At 39.8% G+C, this 22,008-nt stretch overlaps 1 protein-coding gene across 1 annotated transcript; it reads right to left on the bottom strand.

Annotated features, from left to right (window-relative positions):
- Positions 1–7,116: 7,116 nt before the first annotated feature.
- On the bottom strand, positions 7,117–18,136 carry RAB23 (RAB23, member RAS oncogene family). The gene is made up of 6 exons (XM_056856487.1): positions 17,933–18,136; positions 17,379–17,464; positions 13,948–14,104; positions 10,539–10,621; positions 8,574–8,666; positions 7,117–7,545 (listed from the first exon to the last, which is right to left on the bottom strand). The coding sequence occupies exons 1-6, from the start codon at positions 18,085–18,087 to the stop codon at positions 7,406–7,408; spliced, it is 714 nt and encodes a 237-aa protein (XP_056712465.1). The 5' UTR covers positions 18,088–18,136; the 3' UTR covers positions 7,117–7,405.
- Positions 18,137–22,008: the final 3,872 nt, after the last annotated feature.

Below are 22,008 nucleotides of genomic sequence, written 5' to 3' on the forward strand. Positions count from 1 at the left end.
ATGCTGCTTTAAAAATCCTAAGTCATGGGGCTTCTTAATGCATAGCTGATACTGTGGAAATCTGAATGAACAGAGAACTTCTCCCTAACTCAAGTCCTTGGCTGTTCAAAGCACATAGAAGCATAGCTGGAAGAAGAAAATTCTAGACAATGCCCTTACCTTATGCTGGGGGTAAAATGTCTCTGACTCCATGGGCGATAAGGTGAAGACCAGTTAAAGTTTACTCTTGCAGAGCATTTACCCTATGGCAGCTATGAGGTAAAGCAACTGCAGGAACCATACTAATATCATTCAGCAGTTTTAATTTCCTGGCTTTTTTCTCCCACACAGGAATTTCCCAGGCAGCTTGTAACTGCTGTTGGGGGGGAACATGTACTTAGGGTGCTGGGTACATTTAATAGGTAGCTGTGACCTCATGCAACACAGTGGCAATGATGCAGGCACTTTTTGTCTTTTTAAGGATTAGCCTTCTCATAACTCATGTGAAGTTTGTTTGTAGGGAATTAACCATATTATATTTTTAATATTCTTAAAATCATATGTTCCTGCTAAACTTGAAACTGATCAGTACCATTTTTGTTTTGTTCTTTTTTTTAGCTCAGTAAAGTTTCAGTCTCATTAATCGTGTACAAAAAAATCATCTAGCACATTTCCCCATCTTTGGTGAATGAACCTGTACAGTAGGGAGAAAAAAGTTGATGTGTATTTTTTTTTGCCATAGATCTACAAATAAAGAGATTGTGCTTTGCACTTTAAGCATTTCAGTAGTCTTTGGATACTATACTGGGTATCTATAGATCATTTAATTGCTGGAGACAAATAAATAGTAGGTACCCTTGAATTGTATTTTAATTGCCTTCTTTCTATCCCGGGACCTGGAAGTGAGTTAGGAAAAACAGGGGCAAAATAGCTAGAACAGTTTGAAGTAGAGATGTATCCTGAGCAGCACAGGATTGCCTTCTCTCACCCCTCTTGTTCTATATATATAAATTAGATTTTGTTCTATATATAAGTTAGATTATCTGTTGTGGGGAGAAAATAAATTCAGGGCGCTAAGATAAAGCTATCAAAATTATCAGGTATAATAGTGGATATTCAGTAATATTAGCTAAAATGCGAAGATGTAACAGAGTATTATATAGAAAAAGTATGGAATTCAATATTTAAGCATATGCGATAAAGTTTAAAAATTGTGCCGTTATTGCAAATCATTGCACTAAACTGCAGAGAATGTTAATTCTGTATGTGATTTTTGCTACATTTAGAAATTAATCATAAACCAGACTGAATTTCCTTCTTCTTTAGCTTAACTAAGGTTTCAACGTATGCACAAGGTAAAGGCAACAAGGACAGGTAGGCGAAACGTAAGTAGATAATACTACTGATATTTCCAACTAAGAAGAATTGTTGGCATGAAAGCCTATCCATTGATTACTGCACAATTTGAAGGGTTTTGATCGTGTGTAAGCACAAATGGAAGCCCTTCCGCATCAGACCAGTGGTTCATCTAGTACAGCAACTAATTTCACAACTGCAGCCAACCACCTGCCCCAGAGGACCAACAAACAAGCATAGAAGCCAAGCCTTTGACTGATGCCTCTTAGCACTGGAATTCAGAGGTTTGCTACCTGTGACTATGGAAGTTCCCTTTATTCACCTTGGCTAGTAGCCGCTAAGAGAGAGATTAACGGAGGATAGTTCTAACTCTCTTTTAAAGCCATCCACGCTTGCCAGTGGAAATAGGTTTCCAATCCAAAGCAATAGAAACTAATAAAATGAAGACATGTGATTATAACAAATATTCAGCACCTCCCCCCTTTTTTGCAATAGATAGCTGTTAGTAATCTCAACCCTGAGTGTCAGTGGCTAAGCACAGTTTTTTAATATGATCCTTATAGTCAGCACTCCAAATGTACCTTGGTATGTGCTTTGTTAAATAGCAATACTTTGGATATGTTTTTATTTCAGATATCAAGTCTGTTAAAAATCCAATCCCATTAAGTGCCTTCCTCCTTCAGTACTATTAAAAATACTTTGGCATCTACTGGCTTTACTGACCTCTCAGAACAAGTGACCATGACACATTACTACACTTGATTAAATGGCCCATGAAGTCTACTGGTATCATCACCAAGCTGAATGCCTTCTATTTATTTATTTATTTATTTTTAGAAAGAAGCAGCCAGTTTTAGGTCCAATGCATTTATTTTCCCTGCAAAGTTCAGAGACTGCAAATAATTTTGATAGAGTCCATTAAAAAAAACAATGGAGATTACATCATTATGGAAATCGGGTTAAACAACAACCACATACACAATTTGTTTTAACCATTAAGTTACACTTTTGCAATTAAGACTCTTGCTGTGTTGATGATGGACTAATAGTGATAAAACCAAATATCCTTCTTTGGCACTGGGTAACTTGTAAAAATGTTTGCAGCAACCATAGTCACAAGTCTACCAGGCACCACACTGCCCACATGAAACAGAATATCTTCCTAAATTCTTCCACTTAACTTTTTAGACAGAATAGCCCTATGCAGATTTAACACAAGTACGTGGAAGTAACACTTAACCACAGGTGAAGTGATTTGCATGTCATAATTGCAATAACCATGGTTAAGCAAGACCCTTGCACTGAGCAACCATAGTTAAGGTACTTTAACTACTTCTTCTATGCTTTTTTATTTTTTGCTTCTTTGTTTGAATTGTATTTCTAATTGTTTGTAAGTGGCTTTAGGTTCCCAGCATGGAGAAAAACAGGATAGTAAGTTGTCTAAATAAATCTCCACTGGTGTCTCCTTATATCCATCCCCAAGCTAAAGCATGGCTCCACTGTTCATTCGGGAACTTAGATATTTTTACCCCATTTTTCTCCCCAATGGGGATCTAGACTGGCTTACATCACATTCTCTCCTCCTCTGGTTTATCCTAACCACCACTCTCTGAAGCAGGTTAGGCTGAGAGGGAATGATTGGCCCAAGGTCACCCAGTAAGTTTCCATGATGGCAGAGCAGGGATTCATACCTGGGTCTTGCAAATCCTACTTTCATTTACTAACCACTACACCATGCTGACTTTCAAAGACAAGGCAGCAAGCCATGAGTAACACTAATCCTAGGTAAATGTTACACCTGCACCAGGTCAGATTCCCAAGAGACCCAAGGCACTATCAATATTCAAGTGAGCAGAACATTTTCACTTTTCCTCCAGCAGCTTGGGGTTTTTTTAGTCTTATGCTAGCATTTAAATATTAAGCATTCACACAATATTCAGAATATTAAACTGCTGAAATTATGTGTTACTGTTCCTAAGGAGAAGGGCATGGAGGCTAGATTAGCTATCCTTGTTTAGCATATAATGCCATGTTATGGAACAGCTACTGTTCAGCTAATAGGTTACAGTGACTTTTAGCAACCTACCATGTTTTACGTACTAAAAGTTCAATCTGACTTTTTCAGATTTATGCTTCAATATTCAAAGAGATATCTTAATAAATAAAAGTGTTGATTTTACTGACTAACAAAAGGTCTTTTGAACAATTGAGTACATTCAAAACACTATGTTTCTTAAGCTGGGGATATGCTGACCTTAGAAAATTAGAATTTTTATAAAGCACACTCATATAAGGCATAATTAATCATCTTAAATGATACCAGCCCCAACCCTGCCTAAAGTTAACACTGATGGAAATATTTCCATCATTGGAACACCACTTTCTCATTCCCACCCACCCCCCCAGTGCAGGCCAAGATTCCCTTTTAAATGCTGCTCTGGGGGACAGGGGACCAGCAGGAGGGGGGCAATAAATGAAAATGCCCCCCTCCACTTGCAGAAATATTGAGTAGGTTCTAACACACTGCATATGCACTCTTGCGTAGGAACTTAAAGAAGTGCCTTGGCTGGCTCAGATCAAGGTCTACCTAACCCAGCATTCTTTACAATAACCCCAACAACAAGCAGCCACTAGATAGTAGATCTAAAAACTAGTCAGTGAGTCACCAAGGGCGTCCCCCCCTATCTCTTTCTTCCTAAATGCTACACAGGGTTTGCCTACCAGCCTCGGCCATTTTGAAGTTTATGAAAGCTTAGTGTAAGAATGAATGCAGCAGTTCCCTTAAAGGTGGTGAATCCAACTCAACAGAGCATTATTCCACAGCTATTTGTGATCACACAGTACCCATGACTTTGAACAAGAAATCAAAATCAGGCACACTACATTGTAATAAGCACTTCTGATGGGCTGAGTAACCAACCCAGATATGCTGCATAACATCCAAGTCATTAATTATTAACTTCATCTTCCTATGAACTGCAATCAGCTACAGATCATGTTAAATTTCATAGACTAAGAGCAATGCTTGCATAGGAACATGGTTGAGCCTTAAAGCCTGTCCTGCACAAGTGAAATAAAGGCTGGAAGATCTGCAAGCCAGCACCCTGGGCTGTAAGCACAAAGCTCTTTATCAGCCTGGGATTATGTGCACACCAGGGACTGCACAGACCACTCAACGAACAAGTTACAGGTAAGTGCAACACTGTTTGTCCATACCCTTAGCCCCCTCCAGATATGAGTATGATCCAAGCTGGTAGCACTAATAATTGTTTTGGCAGAGAAATCCACATTCACATCAGCATGTGCTTGAGAACCTCTGGATTAGACCATTAGTACTCCCCACTCAACACACATGAACATTCAGTACTAGCAAGCTTTATAGCATTTTGTGCCACTTGCTGCTGCCCTTATCTTGCAGGGAAAACACAGACTTCTTATTGACTAGAGCGTTAAAAAAATTACCAGGTCATGCTATGCATGTTCAAGATGGGTGGGGATAATTGTGACTTTTCCTATTAAATTGAAGATTTGATTTGAGCATCTCTAATTTTGAAAGCAGTAGTATGTATGAAGGCCTTAAAAGCATAGCAACACAAACATGTTACAGTATTTATACCCCCCTTTCTTCATTGTGGAACTCTAGATGGCTCACATAGCATCCAAGCCCTGCTAATCCTATACCTCTATTTTGTATTCTCCTCACAGAAGGCATTTTCATTTGTGGGAGGGCAATTTACCAGTCCCCCCCAATGCAGCCCACCACTTCAACCCCCGTGATGGTCCTAGGAGTTCACTGACCCACAATTTGGGGGGAGGCACAGAAGATTGCAGTAATTGTGCTGCACAGGATCCAAGAACAGGACCCAACCCCCCAACAATCCAGGCACTGATAATGTCCAGATCAGTTTAGCTTCAGCAAAGATGCTGCAGCACGTGCCTTCCAATCACATGCTGGTTATACAGATGACAATGACAGATTATGGACAAGCTTTAAACTTGGACTATTGTGTACAAAGGCAAACAAAGCAAAAAAAAAAGTCTGAGGCCGCCTGTTCAGGCAGTAGAAAACTCCTAAGGCTACTGGTGTAATTGGAAAGTTTCCATATTTTTTTCAAATGTACAGCGTCCTAGACATTGAACTAAGATGGTTTAGTATGCAATGAACAACTCTTAACTTTGCTTACATACCCCCACCATTGTCCCATAAGTTAAATCTAATTTGGACCCACACACAAAAAATGCAACTGGTGATTAAATGCACTTGTTAAAAATAAAAGGTCTAACATTTTAAAATGAAAGGAAGGAGGGTTAAGAACTAATGTCTTATCTAGTGTGTCAGCAATGAAAGAAAACCTTGTTCAATATCTGGGTGGCCATTTGTTTTTTGTGCTCATGTTAAGAGACAGGTGGGCTAAGGCTTCTCTGAAAAGTGTACAAGTGATATTTATTGTATATAAGTTCATGGAATGTTAGAAGTCCTTTCCAACGTAAATGCCAGATGAGGGCGTACTTTCTAATGCAAATGCAGTATGTCAATTCTGATGAGTACAGTTTGTAAAAGCAACTGATATAGTAGCTTAAAGCAATACTCATAGCAATAGATAATTTTATCCAACAGATCAATACAATTCAGGCTGGGGGAGCTACAGTGCCACATCATGTAAACTGCCTTTGAATATAATCTATGCTCCAAAACTAGTGATATTCCAATATACTTTGGAAACGGAACAATTTGATGCTGGCTGAACTTTGTCACACAAATATTGCAGAAATGTTAAACATGTAGACAGAATTCATAATAAAAATGCATGCTTGAATTAATGCTTTTTAAAAAGGACAAAGCAAACACATTAAAATTTTGCCACTGATCTTGTAACAGTAAACAGCAATTTTAACATCCTGTTCATAAACAGATTATGTTAGTACATCACTTTCCGTGAGACTTATAACCCAATCCTATAAACATTTACTCAGAAGTAAGCCCAACTGAGTTAATGAGACTTACTCCTAGATAAGTGTGAAGCCTTACATTCATGCAATGTGATTAAGAACAGGGTGCATCTTGAAATGACAACAGAAGAAGGATCTTATTGAACATGGGATTCACAATATATATCACAAGACGCACTGGAGAAATTCCTTGAAAGTGTTTAATCTTTGGGTAACAAATCTCTTCAATATTTGATCATCTTTTTCAAAAATTAATAGTATATGAATATATAAGTTATAGATCTTTCTTTTTTTTAAAGGAAACTTGGAGGGCTTCATTTGGCTATCCCTTTTATCTCCCATTTATCTAGTTAAAATTTAGAAAGTGTATCAAATGAATTTGACAAAAATATTTTTAGTGTAGCAGCATAAAAATTCACTATTTGGCACAGCACAATTGTATAAAAAATTAAGGCCCACACTGTTGCGAGAAATTTAAATATGCACAGTACCATTTCCGAAAGGTTGGTTAAAGATGTCAGCAATTTTAAAAACGGAAACTGTTTTAGGATGCCGCTTTAGTAGTTAGGTTACCAGGACCACATCATTAAATCGAGTACCTGCTTATCTTTAGCCTGAATCTTTCACCAAGTATCTACAGATACACACTGCAGTTATAAACTATACAAATATTGCACCAATGACACTGCCATAATAGGCACTGGAGTAGTTTAACGAACTGCGAACTTCTGTTTTAAAATATCTTCATAATGAATCATCCAGTCAGTTAAGTAAGAAAAGAAAAAAACTACCTTAAGACAGCGTGAGCGGTATTGAGATTTAAGGATTTCAGCTGGCCTTTAAAAAGTGAGACCTGTTACACACTTTAATACATCGTACCTTTCAACCTGAAAGCTGTCTTACTCAACATAAAATGAATGCATGGGGCAATGGTTCTATTTCTGTGCCACCACTAGTCTTAACTATGCACCAACAATAATTCATTGCAACAGCAATATCCACTATCAGTGTGGGATCCCATGTGTGGAACACTTGTGAAAGCACTGGACCGCTACAGTCAGCTGTGTTCCTTGCTGACTTCAGCTGAAACGCTTTTGTCAGACTGTCTTTCCTTCTCTGTTTAGGGTATGCTACAGATGCTAAAAGGGCTTCTGTTTTTCTTGGTCCGTTGTTTGTTAGGCTTAAGGTTGATGACGTCGCCGCCGTTAAGCATGCTAGCATTCTGGCCAGAGTGACTTCCACCTGCTGTGTTGAAAACACCTAAATTAAAAGTAACACACACAAAAAAAGAATTACAGCCAAGCAAATCTACCATCTTTGAAATACAGTGCTGGATCCAAACAGCTTTTTTCACAAAATCTCACCCGATTGCCCTCCGATACTACCATCCCCAACCCACACAGACGTCATATGCACAGGTCCCAGGATGCTAAAGAGTGTTTTGGAGTGGTCAAAGATGATCCCTCCTTGCTGGTTGGATCTAACCTGCAGCCCAAAAGTTTAGATAACTTAAAAGTTTTGCTAAGTTGCTTGTAGTTGATTATTAGCTTCCTTGAGTATTTGGAAATGTTTTCCAATGCCTTTTAACAGCAACAAAAAGTAAAGCCTCTATCAATTGACAGTTTATTCTTTTAAAAGTCTAATATTTTTTAAAGCATGGCTGTTCTTTCTGTTCATGTAATGACTATTGTTGGTCGCTGTGGTGATCCATTGACACCATCTAAAGACAACAATAATGTAAAAACCTTCAGTGAAGAGCCTAAATGGACATTTGCACTCATTCATGTTCTTGATTTGGCTACGAAGCACAACCAACAGAAAAGTAAACCCCAGCAAATCTTAATACACAAGAAATGGTGAAGGGAGGGAGGAAGAGCAAGGAGTCAAAATGACTATGAAGTGCTTTAAAGGAGGGCTATGTACAAAAGTTTAGTGTATCTGTACAAGAGCCAGTTTACAAAGCTCTTTTCATTGGGTGCCAGATTTAAAACAAACAAAACAAAACAAAACAGCAACCAGCCACTTCTTCACTAGTACAACTACTACTAGTGGTACATCTGAGCAAAACTTTGACATTATGTTGGGAACTGTGCATCCTCTCTATCCTTTGCATAACTTCAGTCTGTAACATCTTAAAAGGACTAGTCAACAAGGCCTAACCAGTATAATCATCACTGCCACAAGGATTAATTCTACAAAGCGACAGCACATTATCCCCTGCAGTGATTTGTCGAGTTAGCACATTTATCAGCAGACAATACTGTGTGGCTATAATGCTGTGTACGCACCAATTTTGTTACTACTCGTATGTACTACTTCTGGATATTCAGCTGTTTGTTGTTTGAGTCTTTGAAGATACTTCTCAGCCAGATACCTGAAAACTGAAATACACAAAACAGTTTTTTTTTAAAAAAACCTCAACACACTTATTGGGATAGGCAGCACACAGAAATGTTCCTTAGCAACACAGGAGTCAATCAGAACCAGCCAGTTGGAGCTGTGTACTAGGAAAGCATTAAAATCTGACAGAGGGTGGTTTAGCTAGTTATGTTTTGGGGGTTGAGAATGAGAGGTTGGAAGCTATGAGTGAGAGAAAAGAGTTAGTTTAACAGGAATGTGAATAAAAGACCTGTGGAGATATCAGGTCTTTAAGTCCCCCTGTCTGGATTACTTATTGTAAAAACGTGTTACAGCAAGCAAGCAGGGTTTGCTGGGTCTGGTGTATTGCTTACTGGCAGCAGAGTGATAGAAACGTGGGTGAGAGGGTTTTTCAACGGGCACATACTGTTTAAATCCTAACAGTCTGCAACTCCTGGTTAATTGTTACTGTTTACTCCAGTTGTGTATTTTTCTGGATAAATGTCAATCTTGTTCACTTTTAGACACTAGTTTTCAAGCCAAAAATATCACCTATTAGTACTATGTCAAGTCTATTTTTTATGAATGCCACTGATTCTATACTCAGTTTCCCAATCCATTAGCAACAGAAGGAAGATTCGTCAATGTCTCTTTCTGAAGTAATCGCTTGCAGGGCTAGATTACTATTGCAGTTTAGCACAAATCATATATTATTGCCAGTTTATGATTTTTCATATGTATGAAGTTTCCACAACGTAAAGTAACTGGGTACAATATGTCCACAGCTGTTTTGGGTTTGTGGCATGATTAACAACTGCACACAAAAACTGTTGATGCAAGATGATAAAACCAAGGTTCCTTAACATTTTGACAGAGGCAAAAGGTTCCAATCCCTCACCCCCAATCACAATGGAACTCTCAACTAAATCAACAGCAACATCCTGGCCTTGACTATGCAGAATCTAATCCCACAAATAACTAAGGCTATCAGCCAAACTACATATACTGCATGATCACCATGGGGGCTTGGATAGGATACTAGCCATGAGTTCCAATACTAACATCTTTCAGAAATCATGGAGGGACCCTCATTTGGACCAGGACTATGGGAGGGAGGGGTTTCTACCTCCCCCAACCCATTTTCCTGACCCAAAACAGCCTTGCAGGAAGTTATTGGCCCCATGGGGGACTGCACAGGCAAGCACTGTGCACATGTGGCCCCATAACAGAGCAAATAATGCCCCCTTACAAACTGCTTCAGGTCTGGAAAATGGCCCGCAAGGGGAGGCAGGAGCCCCTCCTCCCCCTGCACCACAGTCCTGATCCAAATCAGATTCCTGCAGAGCTTCCAAAGTGAGTTCCAACAGGGACTTTGCTGGTATCCTCTTGCATCCCTGGGAGAACAGGGTTGACTACTTGTATGGTTCACTGTTCATCTTAGGTTGTTTTAGGATTCTCTGCTTGTTGTTGTTTTGAATTGACTGATTGCTGGAGTTTTGTGTTGTCAGCTCTCTTGACCAGTCTATTAAAATAAAGTAATGGACATTTATGAAACCAAAGTAACACCGGATAGATGAAGATGTGTTAAAAAATCCTTGTCAGCACAATCAACTAAGTGATTTCTGCCATCAGATGCAGACTGCTTGTATATCCTTTGCTCTAGAATTTAATTTGTAACAGATTATTTTACTGGTGCCTCATTCTCATGAGATGTAAACCAGTATCTATTCAGTACCACCTTGTTCTGGTGGGGATTCCTATGACTGAATGTTTCTCCTCCATTTTAAATATTTCCTGCAAACAGAAATCTAGATCTCAGGCCAAAGGCTAGGCTGTAACCCTGACAGTCCATCTGAAATCTGAAGTTAGAATACCACATAACTACCACCTCTTACCTTCTGTTACATTTAAGTCCTCCTTTACAGATGTTCGGTAGAATCTTAATTTTAGCTTTTTCGCCAATGCCTCAGCTTCTTCACTGTTCAAAAGGGCAGAAAAAACATCAGTATTTTTTTTCAGTGCAGTGGACAGAATGCCTTTAGACTGAATTTGTTTAACCACCTTCAGGATGAATTAAGGAAGAGCAGTGGAGCAATCGTGCTTTGGACAGTACAGCCACTACATGACGTAATGTGGTTAGAGTTTCAGACTAGGACCTGAGAGTCCCCAAGTTCAAATCCACACTCTCATGGAAGATCAGCAGGTAAGGATGCCAGCCTCCAGGTGGGACCTGGGGATCCCCCAGAATTACAGCTCATGCCCAGACTACAGAGATCAGTTGCCCAAGAGAAAACAGATGCTTTTTTTGGGGGGGTAGACTGTATGGCATTGTACCCCACTGAGATCCCTGTCCTCCCCAGGCTTCACCCCCAAATCTCCAGGAGTTTCTCAACCTAGAGCTGGCAACCCTACCCCTCCCCCAGTGGTCAAGGGGAACCTGGCACCGTATCAGCAGGTGATCTTGGGCCTGTCAGTCTCAGCCTAATCTAATTTACAGGGCTGTTGTTGTGAGAATAAAATGGAGGAGGGGAGAACAAGGTTGGAAGCTGCTTAGGGACTGTGATGGACAGGTTAAGTTCCTCCTCTCCCTAACAGCGGCCAATGGGAGCTGACAGAATATTTGAGAGAGAGATGGTTGGAAACAGCAGTTAACAGTTAAAAGAGTTGAAGACAATGGAGAGTTGAGTGTGTGTCTGGCTGAGTGAAACTGTGGCAAAGAGCAGCTTAAATCTGACTGAAAAAAAGACAATTTGTAATAAAAGATCCCAAGTGCTGGAATAGGAAAACAGTTCAAAGGTTAAACTGAAAAGAAACATTGTAACCTTTACCTGACTTTCTTCAGTGTTATGTTCAAACCATAAATAAAAGTTAACTTTGGTTCTTGTAGGTTATCCGGGCTGTGTGACTGTGGTCTTGGCATTTTCTTTCCTGACGTTTCGCCAGCAGCTGTGGCAGGCATCTTCAGAGGAGCAACACTGAAGGACAGTGTCTCTCAGTGTCAAGTGTGTAGGAAGAGTAATATATAGTCAGAAAGGGGTTGGGTTTGAGCTGAATCATTGTCCTGCAAAAAGTATCAAAGGTAATGTGCTAATCATTGTCCTGTAAGTATCAAGATAATGAGGGTGTGGTATGTTAATATGGAACCATTGTATCCTGAAGTGATCTGTTAATGTGTGAAATCCAAAGCTAATCCGCATGGCTATTGTGGACTGTAGTCTTTGTTAGTCTGGAGGTTTTCAGGACAGGACGCCAAGCCTGAAAACCTCCAGACTAACAAAGACTACAGTCCACAATAACCATGCAGATTAGCTTTGGATTTCACACATTAACAGATCACTTCAGGATACAATGGTTCCATATTAACATACCACACCCTCATTATCTTGATACAGGACAATGATTAGCACATTACCTTTGATACTTTTTGCAGGACAATGATTCAGCTCAAACCCAACCCCTTTCTGACTATATATTACTCTTCCTACACACTTGACACTGAGAGACACTGTCCTTCAGTGTTACTCCTCTGAAGATGCCTGGCACAGCTGCTGGCGAAACGTCAGGAAAGAAAATACCAAGACCTCGGTCACACAGCCCGGATAACCTACAAGAGCCAATGAACTCTGACCGTGAAAGCCTTCGACAAAAGTTAACTTGTTTGTTTAATCTTGGGGGCTGGTTGTCTCAGGAAAGAACCCCCCCCCCCTCACACCAGCCAAGATCTTGGGCTGTATATATTTTATGGTATGAATAAATGGTGGCAGAGTGTGAATAGAATAGTCTTTGAGCCCCCAACCCCAATAATTCTGTGCAGTGTCTGAGTGAGGGGTGATTATTAAAGAGGACTGAGCTACTCTGTTTGCTAATGTCTCTGTAAGTGAAAGAGAGGGTCTGGGATGTGGAATGATCATGGCTCTCTATAGATTTTAAAAGAGGCAAGAAGGGTAATGACATGGGATGGCCTGACCAACTTGTAACCCTGAACCTGTGGGAGGGAGACTGAATGAAAAAGGCACTCTGGTAGGAACTCTGTGTGAATGAAAAAGGTGTGTCACAGGGACCTCACTGGGGAGAAAGAGTATAAATAGCTAAATAAAATTAGATTTACTCACTATCAGAACAGTAACAGGGAATGGAACTATGATGGGGGGCTGAGAGCTATTTAGTCTAGACCTACATAGGCACATGGAAAACGTACTTGCAAATACAAATTAGCTATGTCCCTACCCCTCACCCTTGGTGACACAGAGTCACATTTAATTGACATTCTAGACTTGGACGAGTAATTTCGACCCTATTTAGCATGAGCAGAGCAGCGCTCAGGGCAGTGAACTGTCTAATTTTCTGCTTCCTGCTGGAACCTGTTAAGCCCCTCTAAATCATTCCCCAAGGATAAGCAAACCACTGAAAATAATGCAAGGAGTAAAATGGGGGTCCTCAGTAGAAGGGGTGGGGGGAAATAGAGAAATTTCCAGTTGGTCAAAATGCTATCTGCCAGTGGATATTGTTAGAATTTCAGCCAAAACTGGGCTGTATTGCTTTCAGTCAGTCTAAAATACAGAACATGTCTATGTGTTTCCCCTGTCTAAGCAAGCACATGTTTACAAAATACAAGATTCAAAGAGATGGAGGCAGCTCATCTGCCAGTCACGCCCCCCACAATCCAGACTCATATCTGGTTTTGGGATCCTACCTAGAAGAAAACTGACCTCAGGGGTGTTCTTTGAAGGCAAAAGAAACAGAGAAGGATTCAACATAATTATTCTATCCTCTTTGCACATTCATCATCTTTACATAGAATCACATACTCTCAACCTAACCTACCCTACAGGGTTGTTGTATGGCTAAAATGGAGTATAGTGTAAATTGCTTTGGGTCCCCATTGGGGAGAAAAGTGGGATAAAAATGAAGTAAATAAAATAAATTATAAATGGTTAAATGCAGGACTGTCCCAAGAAACAAGAGTTGTTGCCATCACAAGCAGTTACTTGCATGAAATACAAGCATGCAAATCTGGACAAAGGCATCTTAAGCAGCATCTGTAATACATCAGTAGTACACAAGTATAGCAACTTGGTTATCCAAGATATGGATTACATCCAAGTATTAGGGGTAAACATGTCTCTTTTTAAAATTAGGCAATAATACGCTTACAAAAGAAACAAAAGTGCATTCTTGCGAACACTTTCCTGGGAGTAAGCCTGACAGAACAGCCCTGTGTTGAATTTTGAGTAAACTGGCTTAGGATTTCTCTTTTAAATGCTTAGAAAAGTGGTTATATAGAATATGCTGACAAAAACTTACTTCTTTATACAAGAATCATCCAGGAGATCAATCTTGTTCTGAACAAGAACTGTAGGTACCTCTCCAACTTCAGATACTACTTTCTCCTTCCAGTTTGGGACTGCTTCAAAAGACTCTCTATCAATGGTGGAAAATACAAGTACACAAGCCTGGGCTCCTAATAAAATTAAACACAGTAATAATAATAGCTGACAAAAAGGATTAACTACACCAGGATCCCCAACCTTCTGGAATCTGTGGGTACTTTGGAAACTTGTAACTGCACTCCTATGCACACTTATCTGGGAATATCCTGTGGACCTCAGAGAGATTTTGTGAATATGCACAAGGAAGTCTTAACCACCTCTAGTTTTCAAGGTACTCCTTTTTGTACCTATTGAGACACAGTGGAATGGTACTTGTTTCCTGCAAGTTAGAGGGATCAAATAGTTTCTCCCTAGAAATTACTTTGCATCTGCTAACCTGAAATATTATCTTTCTCTTGTTCAGGATATAACTGGTCCAGTCTTTGCTCAAATCATGTAAATTTATCAGATTTAGTGTTAGGGTGGTTCAAAGGACATTTTATTACACTATTTTGCCAGAACTGCTCTGGTGCAATGTGAAACCATACCAACAGCCCTTTGGGGGAGTTCAAGGGGCCATTTTTTTGGTCCAGAGTTGCTTCTGGTTCTGTTGCACTACCTCTTCATCCTTCAAAAAGTCCCTTCCTGTCCTGAGCTGAGGGTTCATTGATAGACAATGCTTTTGCCCCTGTATCAAGGGAATGAGGTTGCCAATCCTGAACTCTATTCCTCTGGTATAACAATATAGGAACAGGCAGTTAATGTACACGACAGTGCAATAGCAACTTGCTTCCTTTGCTTGTACACCTCTAAGTTTGGATGTGTCCTGGTAATCATACAACATAAAGTATAAAAAAGAGACTTTCAAAAAAACACACACAAGAATAACCACTGATGGTACAACTATTATTTCTATCTGCTGCAGAGCTCATTCTTTACTTCTACAATGCAACACAATCTCCCCTGCCATGTAAAATCCAGCAGCTAGAAGACTATTCCAATCCTTACATGTAAATTCAGGCTTTAAGGGCTGCAAAGCCAAAAGGGGTCTTGGCTGTTGGAACCAATGCTTAATTTGTTTATACTGAGAACCGTGTAATGAACCCCTTATCAGGAGTGAAGCAGAACAATAAAAGTCACTGTTGGTTATTTTAAAAGCTGGCTACTCACGACATTCTATCCAGCTTCCATTGCAAACAGTGAATGAAAGGTAAGTTTACACTGGTAAGCATTATCCCTGGGTTCTGTGGAGCTGATCCTGTACTGTGAGCAATAAGAAACCTTGCATACTTAATGTAACTCAATAACCTATATCTTTAGCTCAATTTCTTAGATTAGTAGGGTTGTAAGAAATACCTGCAAAGTCACATGTATGAGAGGGAGGCAAATCTATTAATTCTCATTTAGCTACAAATATCAGAGGGATGCTAGGCAATATAACGGCGCAGTTAACCTTACAGACTTTGCAATATCTGTCAAAAGCTTAAGGCAAAAACAGAACTGAAAAGAGCAAAGTAAGTTTTTAAATGGCCCATTTAGAACCCATTGAGAAGCTGCAAGGCTATTTCATAGATTTGCACATTTGTGTCCACAGGTTACATTTTCCGTTTAGTAAATCTTTCTCGATGCTCCTTAAACACAGCAGGAGAAATCAGACTAGGCTATTACAAAATGCACACAAAAAAACACCATTAAGGTCTCTAACAGACATTAATTTCCATTGAAGTTATACATTCTGCTCTGGAATATAGACCAAGTAATGGACAGGTTTTCTGAATATGCTACCCTTCCAGCATATTTGAATTCATCACCACTCATGTGTGCATGCTTCAGTCTTAAAGTACCATCTGTGCTGAGGCACCTTTACTTCCTCTTAAGAACCAAGGATTTTTCGAGTCCATACAGCAAAAAAACAAAACAAAAAGGAAGGAGGAGGGGCAATAACTAAAATCACTAAAAAAAAAAGCCAGAATTTTGTTCAAAATCAGATATCTTTGTATCCTCAGAGAAGCTGGTTTTCAGTCAGCATCCCCATAACAGGACACCAGAAAGAAGAAATGCATGCTGGAAGAGACAACACCAATACTGAAGGAGATTCAAGTATTTTTATATACTGCGTTCAGTTTAACTTCCCACCCCCACCCCCGCAGTCGAACTTCAGATCCAAAATCCAGAAATATTCAAACTATGGACCACTTCTGGTCCCAAGCTGTCCAGTTGTGCGATACTCAACCTGTATGTATACATTTGTGTGTATTACTGCCCCCAAGTGGAGGACATGAAAACACATGTCATACAGAGGATAGAACGCTTACAACCTTACCACTGCAATTAGACTGGCTATGTTACCTGGAGAGATTAAACGGCAGCACTGCATGCTCATGACATCTTTTTATGACACGGAACCTCTCCAAGCAATCAATCCAATGCACGTTTTTAACAAGCTACAATAAATTATAGCCCCCGATGGAACCATGGACATGTTTTTTTGAAGTATCCTCCACATGGAGGTATACCTAGGAATTGCATTTCTGAGCAGAGCATAACAGTACGCAAAATCCCAGACACACAGTTTTTGTAAAAATCTGAGAATGACTAGCTTACAGTATTTAATAGTGGCTCCAAAAACTACATGTAATTTTGAAGATTTAGTACGTTAGATCCTTAAAGTGTTTTTTAAAATGAATATTTTAAAATACTAATCTAATGTAATTTTGAAAATTTAGTACCCCAAAGCATTAGATCCTTAAAGAGTTTTTTAAAATGAGTATTTAAAAATACTTATCTCAGTATTATAGAAGGAAGTTAACACACAACTTTCAAGGTCTTTTTAATATAAGAAAAATAATTAAAACAGCCTGCAGACATTTTTCTCTAATGGTGATAAAAGCATTCAAAGCTTTAATATATACCAGAGGTTCCCAACCTTTTTGAGCCTGTAGGCCCATTTGGAATTCTGACATGGTATGGTGGGCACAGCAACAAAATGGCTGCCATACAATGGCTGCTGCTGGAGGCGCAGCCAGCCACAAAATAATTGCAACAACTTAACAACAGTAACACAGTGTACAGTAGATTCTTCTGCTGTGGTGGCAGCTGCTGCCAAAGCAACATTTTAAAAAAATAAACAAATGTCCGGTAGCCAATCGGAAGCCTTGCTGGGCAAAAGCCCTACCTGGCCTCACCCAATTCCTAAAAATTCTTGGCGGGTGCCAGAAAAGGTTTCTGCGGGAACCATTGTGCCCATGGGCACCAAGTTGGGAACCCCTGATATATATTTTATTACCAACACAGCATCCTATCAGTAAATTTATTAGCGCCTATAAGCAACAGCTGGATTTCACGTATGCCAATAATGCTACTTGCCTCTGTAATAAGCTTTGGTAATCGCATCGAATTCTTCTTGACCTGCCGTGTCCCACAGCATTAATCGGACATCTTCATCATGGACTCTAAAATAAACACAACACGGTATCTCAACAACTTGAAACGGTTACATGTACTATAAAAACAAAGAACTGCTTGTTATAAATATTTGAAAGTGAGAAACTATACAAAAAGAACTGTTTGCTCTTGTTGTAATGTTCATATCCACTACAGAACACACTTTATCATCATTTGAAAGACTTCCTACCTTTTCCTATCCTGTTTCATCTTGATACTTTGGAAAAGCAGTTGTTTTCTTGAAAGTTAACTTTAAGAACAAACCGTAAGAATTTTTGCATGTGTTATTCAGCTTGGTAAATTGGGCAGTCATGTGCAAAGACTACACAAAATACAATTAGCATATAAATGCCTCACTTTTAGCTCTATGAAGAATACTGTTACAGCACTTTTCCCTGGGAGAACATTAATTCAGCACTTACAAAAGCATTAAGCAAAAAAGAAACGAAGACATTGTGCTCCTGTTAAATACATACTGAATTTGTCTTTCCAGGAAATCAACTCCAATAGTTTTCTTATAGTCTTTTGTAAAAATCCCTTTGCAGTATCTCTGGATCATACTGGACTTTCCAACAGCTCCGTTTCCTATCACCACCACCTTGATGGCCACTTCCATATCTTCTTCCAACATCTTGGCCAGTGACAAAAGGCTGCAATTATTTCACAATCTTATTGGAGATCTTCCAGATTGGTACCTGAAAGGCAGAGCAAAAATAAATAATGACATTGTGATCAAGGCAATGGACAAGGAAATTTGATTTCAATTTCTAATTCTGCCACAAGCTTCCCACGACATCTGAGACTCCACACCAACTTAATGTATTTTTGTATTGTCGTTCCAGCCTTAAGATTCTTAAACTAAATACAATGTGCCCCTGTATCGGTTCTAGAACCTACACTATTTCTTTGATGTATATTTTCAACCATAAGGTCTCCAAACCAGCTTAGAAATCTAAAACATATTAATATCTCCTCCATTCTAATATATGAACAAGCATTGGTGGGTAAAAAATATACTTTCTATGGATGTTGTGCACGCACACTTCAGCCCCTTTCTCCTAGGAATAGAAATCTTGAGGTGTCATGGAAGCCAAGCAGGAAGAAGACAGGTGCTGCTCTTTCATGTATCCCCACAATATTTGATAGAATTTGTATGTTCTCCTTGAGTATAATGAGTCCAAAGCAGCTTGCAATTCGGCTACTGTGCCAAAACAAAGTATGAAAAACCCAGCTGTGTATAAAGATTCCTTGAATAACATTCACTTTTAACATTCAATATTGTGGTGAAACAACATGGTTCAAGAGCTGATATTAAAAATCACTAGGGTATTCTTTTTGTGTTTGTGATATCTATAAGCTGTATGGCAGGGGTGTCAAACATAAGGCCCGAGGGCCAGATCCGGCCCCTTGAGAGCTCTTATCTGGCCCGCGAGCCAGCCAAAACAGCCACCCATCCCCCACTCTCAATCTGGGCTGGTGAGGTATGGCCCAGCTGGACCATTTATGTCATATCCGGCCCTCATAACAATTGAGTTCGACACCCGTTGTATGGGAATCATGCCATCAGAATTCAAATTGTTATGATCATAGGAGGAACAAATTGAGGGGCTCACAAGGAATCCCAACAGCATAACATCATTAAGCTTCAGGGCTAGATGAGCAGCTTCCTGTCCAGTCTGGGCAATTGTTCCATTGCTAAGCAGTATAGTGTTAGTGCACAGTAGCCCTGACTGCTGCTTATCTAGCTATGAACCTAACAGGAACAACGCTGGGAGGAAGCATTGTCCCCTCTTGCTCTCTATGCTGGGGTGGATGGAGAAAACAATCTGGATTGGGGAAATAAATGCTTCATGGCACGCTTCGTTGATCTTAGCTTTACTCTTCCCCCATTACAGGAAGCTCTGCCCTCTTTGCCATATAAAGAGGGACATGCAATTAAGAAATGTTTCCCTCCCCCCTTAATTTGTCTCTCTGTTTGAAGTGCCATCAAGTTGCAGCTGACCCTGTAGGGTTTTCAAGGCAAGAGACTAACAGAGGTGGTTTGCTATTGCCTTCCTCTGCACAACAACCCTGGCATTCCTTGGTGGTCTCCCATCCAATTACTAACCAGGGCTGACCCTGCTTAGCTTATGAGATCTGACGAGATCAGGCTAGCTATGACTACCTTCAAAGTAGTCATAGCCTTCAGGAGCATCCTGGTTTGAAATGGGTGTGTGTGTGGAAATAATAAGAGAAGAAATAATTTTGACTGGGGAATACCTACCTTAGTGCACATCCTCCAACAACATACACCACCTTTACATACTGGGTTTCATCTAATAAATACCACATAGCATTTATAGAGCATAACTGGAAAATTAAAAGTACTTGATGTACATTAGTCAACAAGGTAGGTCTGCCAAATCAGTCTTATCCCACAAGAAGGCTTTGGGGTGAAGGTCAAGATTAAAACGCACAGAACTGGGGAGTGAATCCTCACTGCCCAGGGTAAAAAGCCATCACCAGCCCTGAGAGACCAAGAGACCAAGTCTCCAGCCCTCCCGGGTGTTAATCAAGGTCAGCCCTGCAAGGAAGGACACCTGCAAGTTGAATTCCAAAAACAATTACTTTGGAAGCTATAGCCAAAATAGGCCAAGGTAGCGGGTTTAGATTGAAGCCCCAAACCCAAATAACACCACAGCAGTATAATTAATAAGATTTATTAAAAGAAATGTGAAAAAGTATACAAACATAGAAGCAATGAAAACCGTGAAGAAAACAATAAAACTAAATAGCTAACTTAGAATACTTATTCAGGCTTTAGTCCTCTGCCCCATTTGTCACCTGGCCAGATTGAAGATACGAAGTCCACATAGAACTCCAAGGTCCAAAATCCCAGAAGCAGGTGTTTGAGCCACACAAGGCCCAACCTATAAGGCAAAAGGATGGCTAGAAGCACCAAACTAGAATTGTCTTGCTTTATGCCAGACTGCCCATTCTTTAGTGGCCTGATCCTGTTTGGCCATTGAAGTATGTTGCTAAGACATCTGACACATATCTCTGCAGCTAATACATATTCACAATCAAGCAACTTTCCTATGCCCAGGGTTCCTTGAGAGAATGAGATGGAATGTAGGTGCAAAACTCCTTCTTGGTCTCCCAGGCCCGTGATCTCACTTGCACCTGTGTCTGACTCCATCTCATCCCTTATCTCTCTCTGAGAACTGCAAGTCAGCATAAAATTATCTTCCCAGAGAGAAGCCTAGCTTAAGTAGGCCCAAAAGCCTGAACCAAACTTTGAAAGGCCAGTTTCTTGACAAAGCCAAACATGATTATCTCCATATTGTAGATGCAGGAGGCTGTGAGAACAGAACGTGGCTAAAACTAAACTAATGGCTGAAAATCTACTTGAACAAATCGCTTCCTGCTTCATAGCTGAGACTTGTAGCAGATACTCTTAGCTGTTCCAGTACATCAACTCCTGAATAAGGATTATAATCTCTATGGTTTAAAAGTGGGAGCTGCAGAACACACAACTTGTGCATCTTAACATTTTTAAATGTAATGTTGCCCCAAGAAATACAAAAAATATGAAAGCCCAGTATCAAGGAAATGAATCTATATATCAACAGAGACACACATGTAATTTAATGTTTATGAATTCTTAATACTGAAAGATATACTGAAATGAAAATATAACCAATATCCAATTCCCACAGCCTAGATGCAACTGAAAGTCTGTGAAACCCAAAAATCAGAGTTACATCCACCTAAATCAATTGAAGTCAATAGGCTTAGAAGTGTGTAATTTGGTTTAGGACTGCACTGTACATTTCAAAATCAATCTGGCCTAACATTGTTAGGATACTGTCTTATGTCTATAGATCATAAGATTTGGCTTGTCCCCCTCTCATTGGCCTTCCCTAATGACTCATGTCACAATGCATGCTCTGAGCAAAAGTACATACTGAACCCCTAAAGCTTCTGGAAGAATTAGGGTCCATTACAGCATGGTATAGGAGAGCCAGCGTGGTGCAGTGGTTAAGAGCAGTGGACTCTAATCTGGAGAACCGGATTTGATTCCTCACTCTTCCACATGAGTGGAGGACTCTAATCGGGCGAATAGGTTGGTTTCCCCACTCCTACACATGGGGCCAGCTGGGTGACCTTGGGCTAGTCACAGTTCTCTGAACTCTCTCAGCTCTGTCTCACAAGGTGTCTGTTGTGGGGAAAGGAAGGGAAAGAGATTATAAGACAGTTTGATTCTCCTTCAGAAGTAGAGAATGTTAGTATATAAAACCCAACTCTTCTTCTACACCAATTTCTAGAACTTTTACAGCTCAGTGCTCAGAACAAGTTGCATCAAGCAGGCACAATCAGTACTCAAATTCTGATATGAACAGCTGAAAAAAAGAGGTTAGCCTTTTGAAGCAACAGTTGAAAAAAAAGACTGCTGGCAGCAAAAGTTTTGTTTTTTAACTTGTGTCATGTATGCATGATTTTTTTTGCAATGGTACCACACAAAATATTCAGCTGCAGAATTATTTCAAAACACAGGAAGATATGAAACTCA

Source organism: Euleptes europaea, chromosome 10, assembly GCF_029931775.1.
Source record: "Euleptes europaea isolate rEulEur1 chromosome 10, rEulEur1.hap1, whole genome shotgun sequence".
Classification (NCBI taxonomy): Eukaryota; Metazoa; Chordata; class Lepidosauria; order Squamata; family Sphaerodactylidae; genus Euleptes; species Euleptes europaea.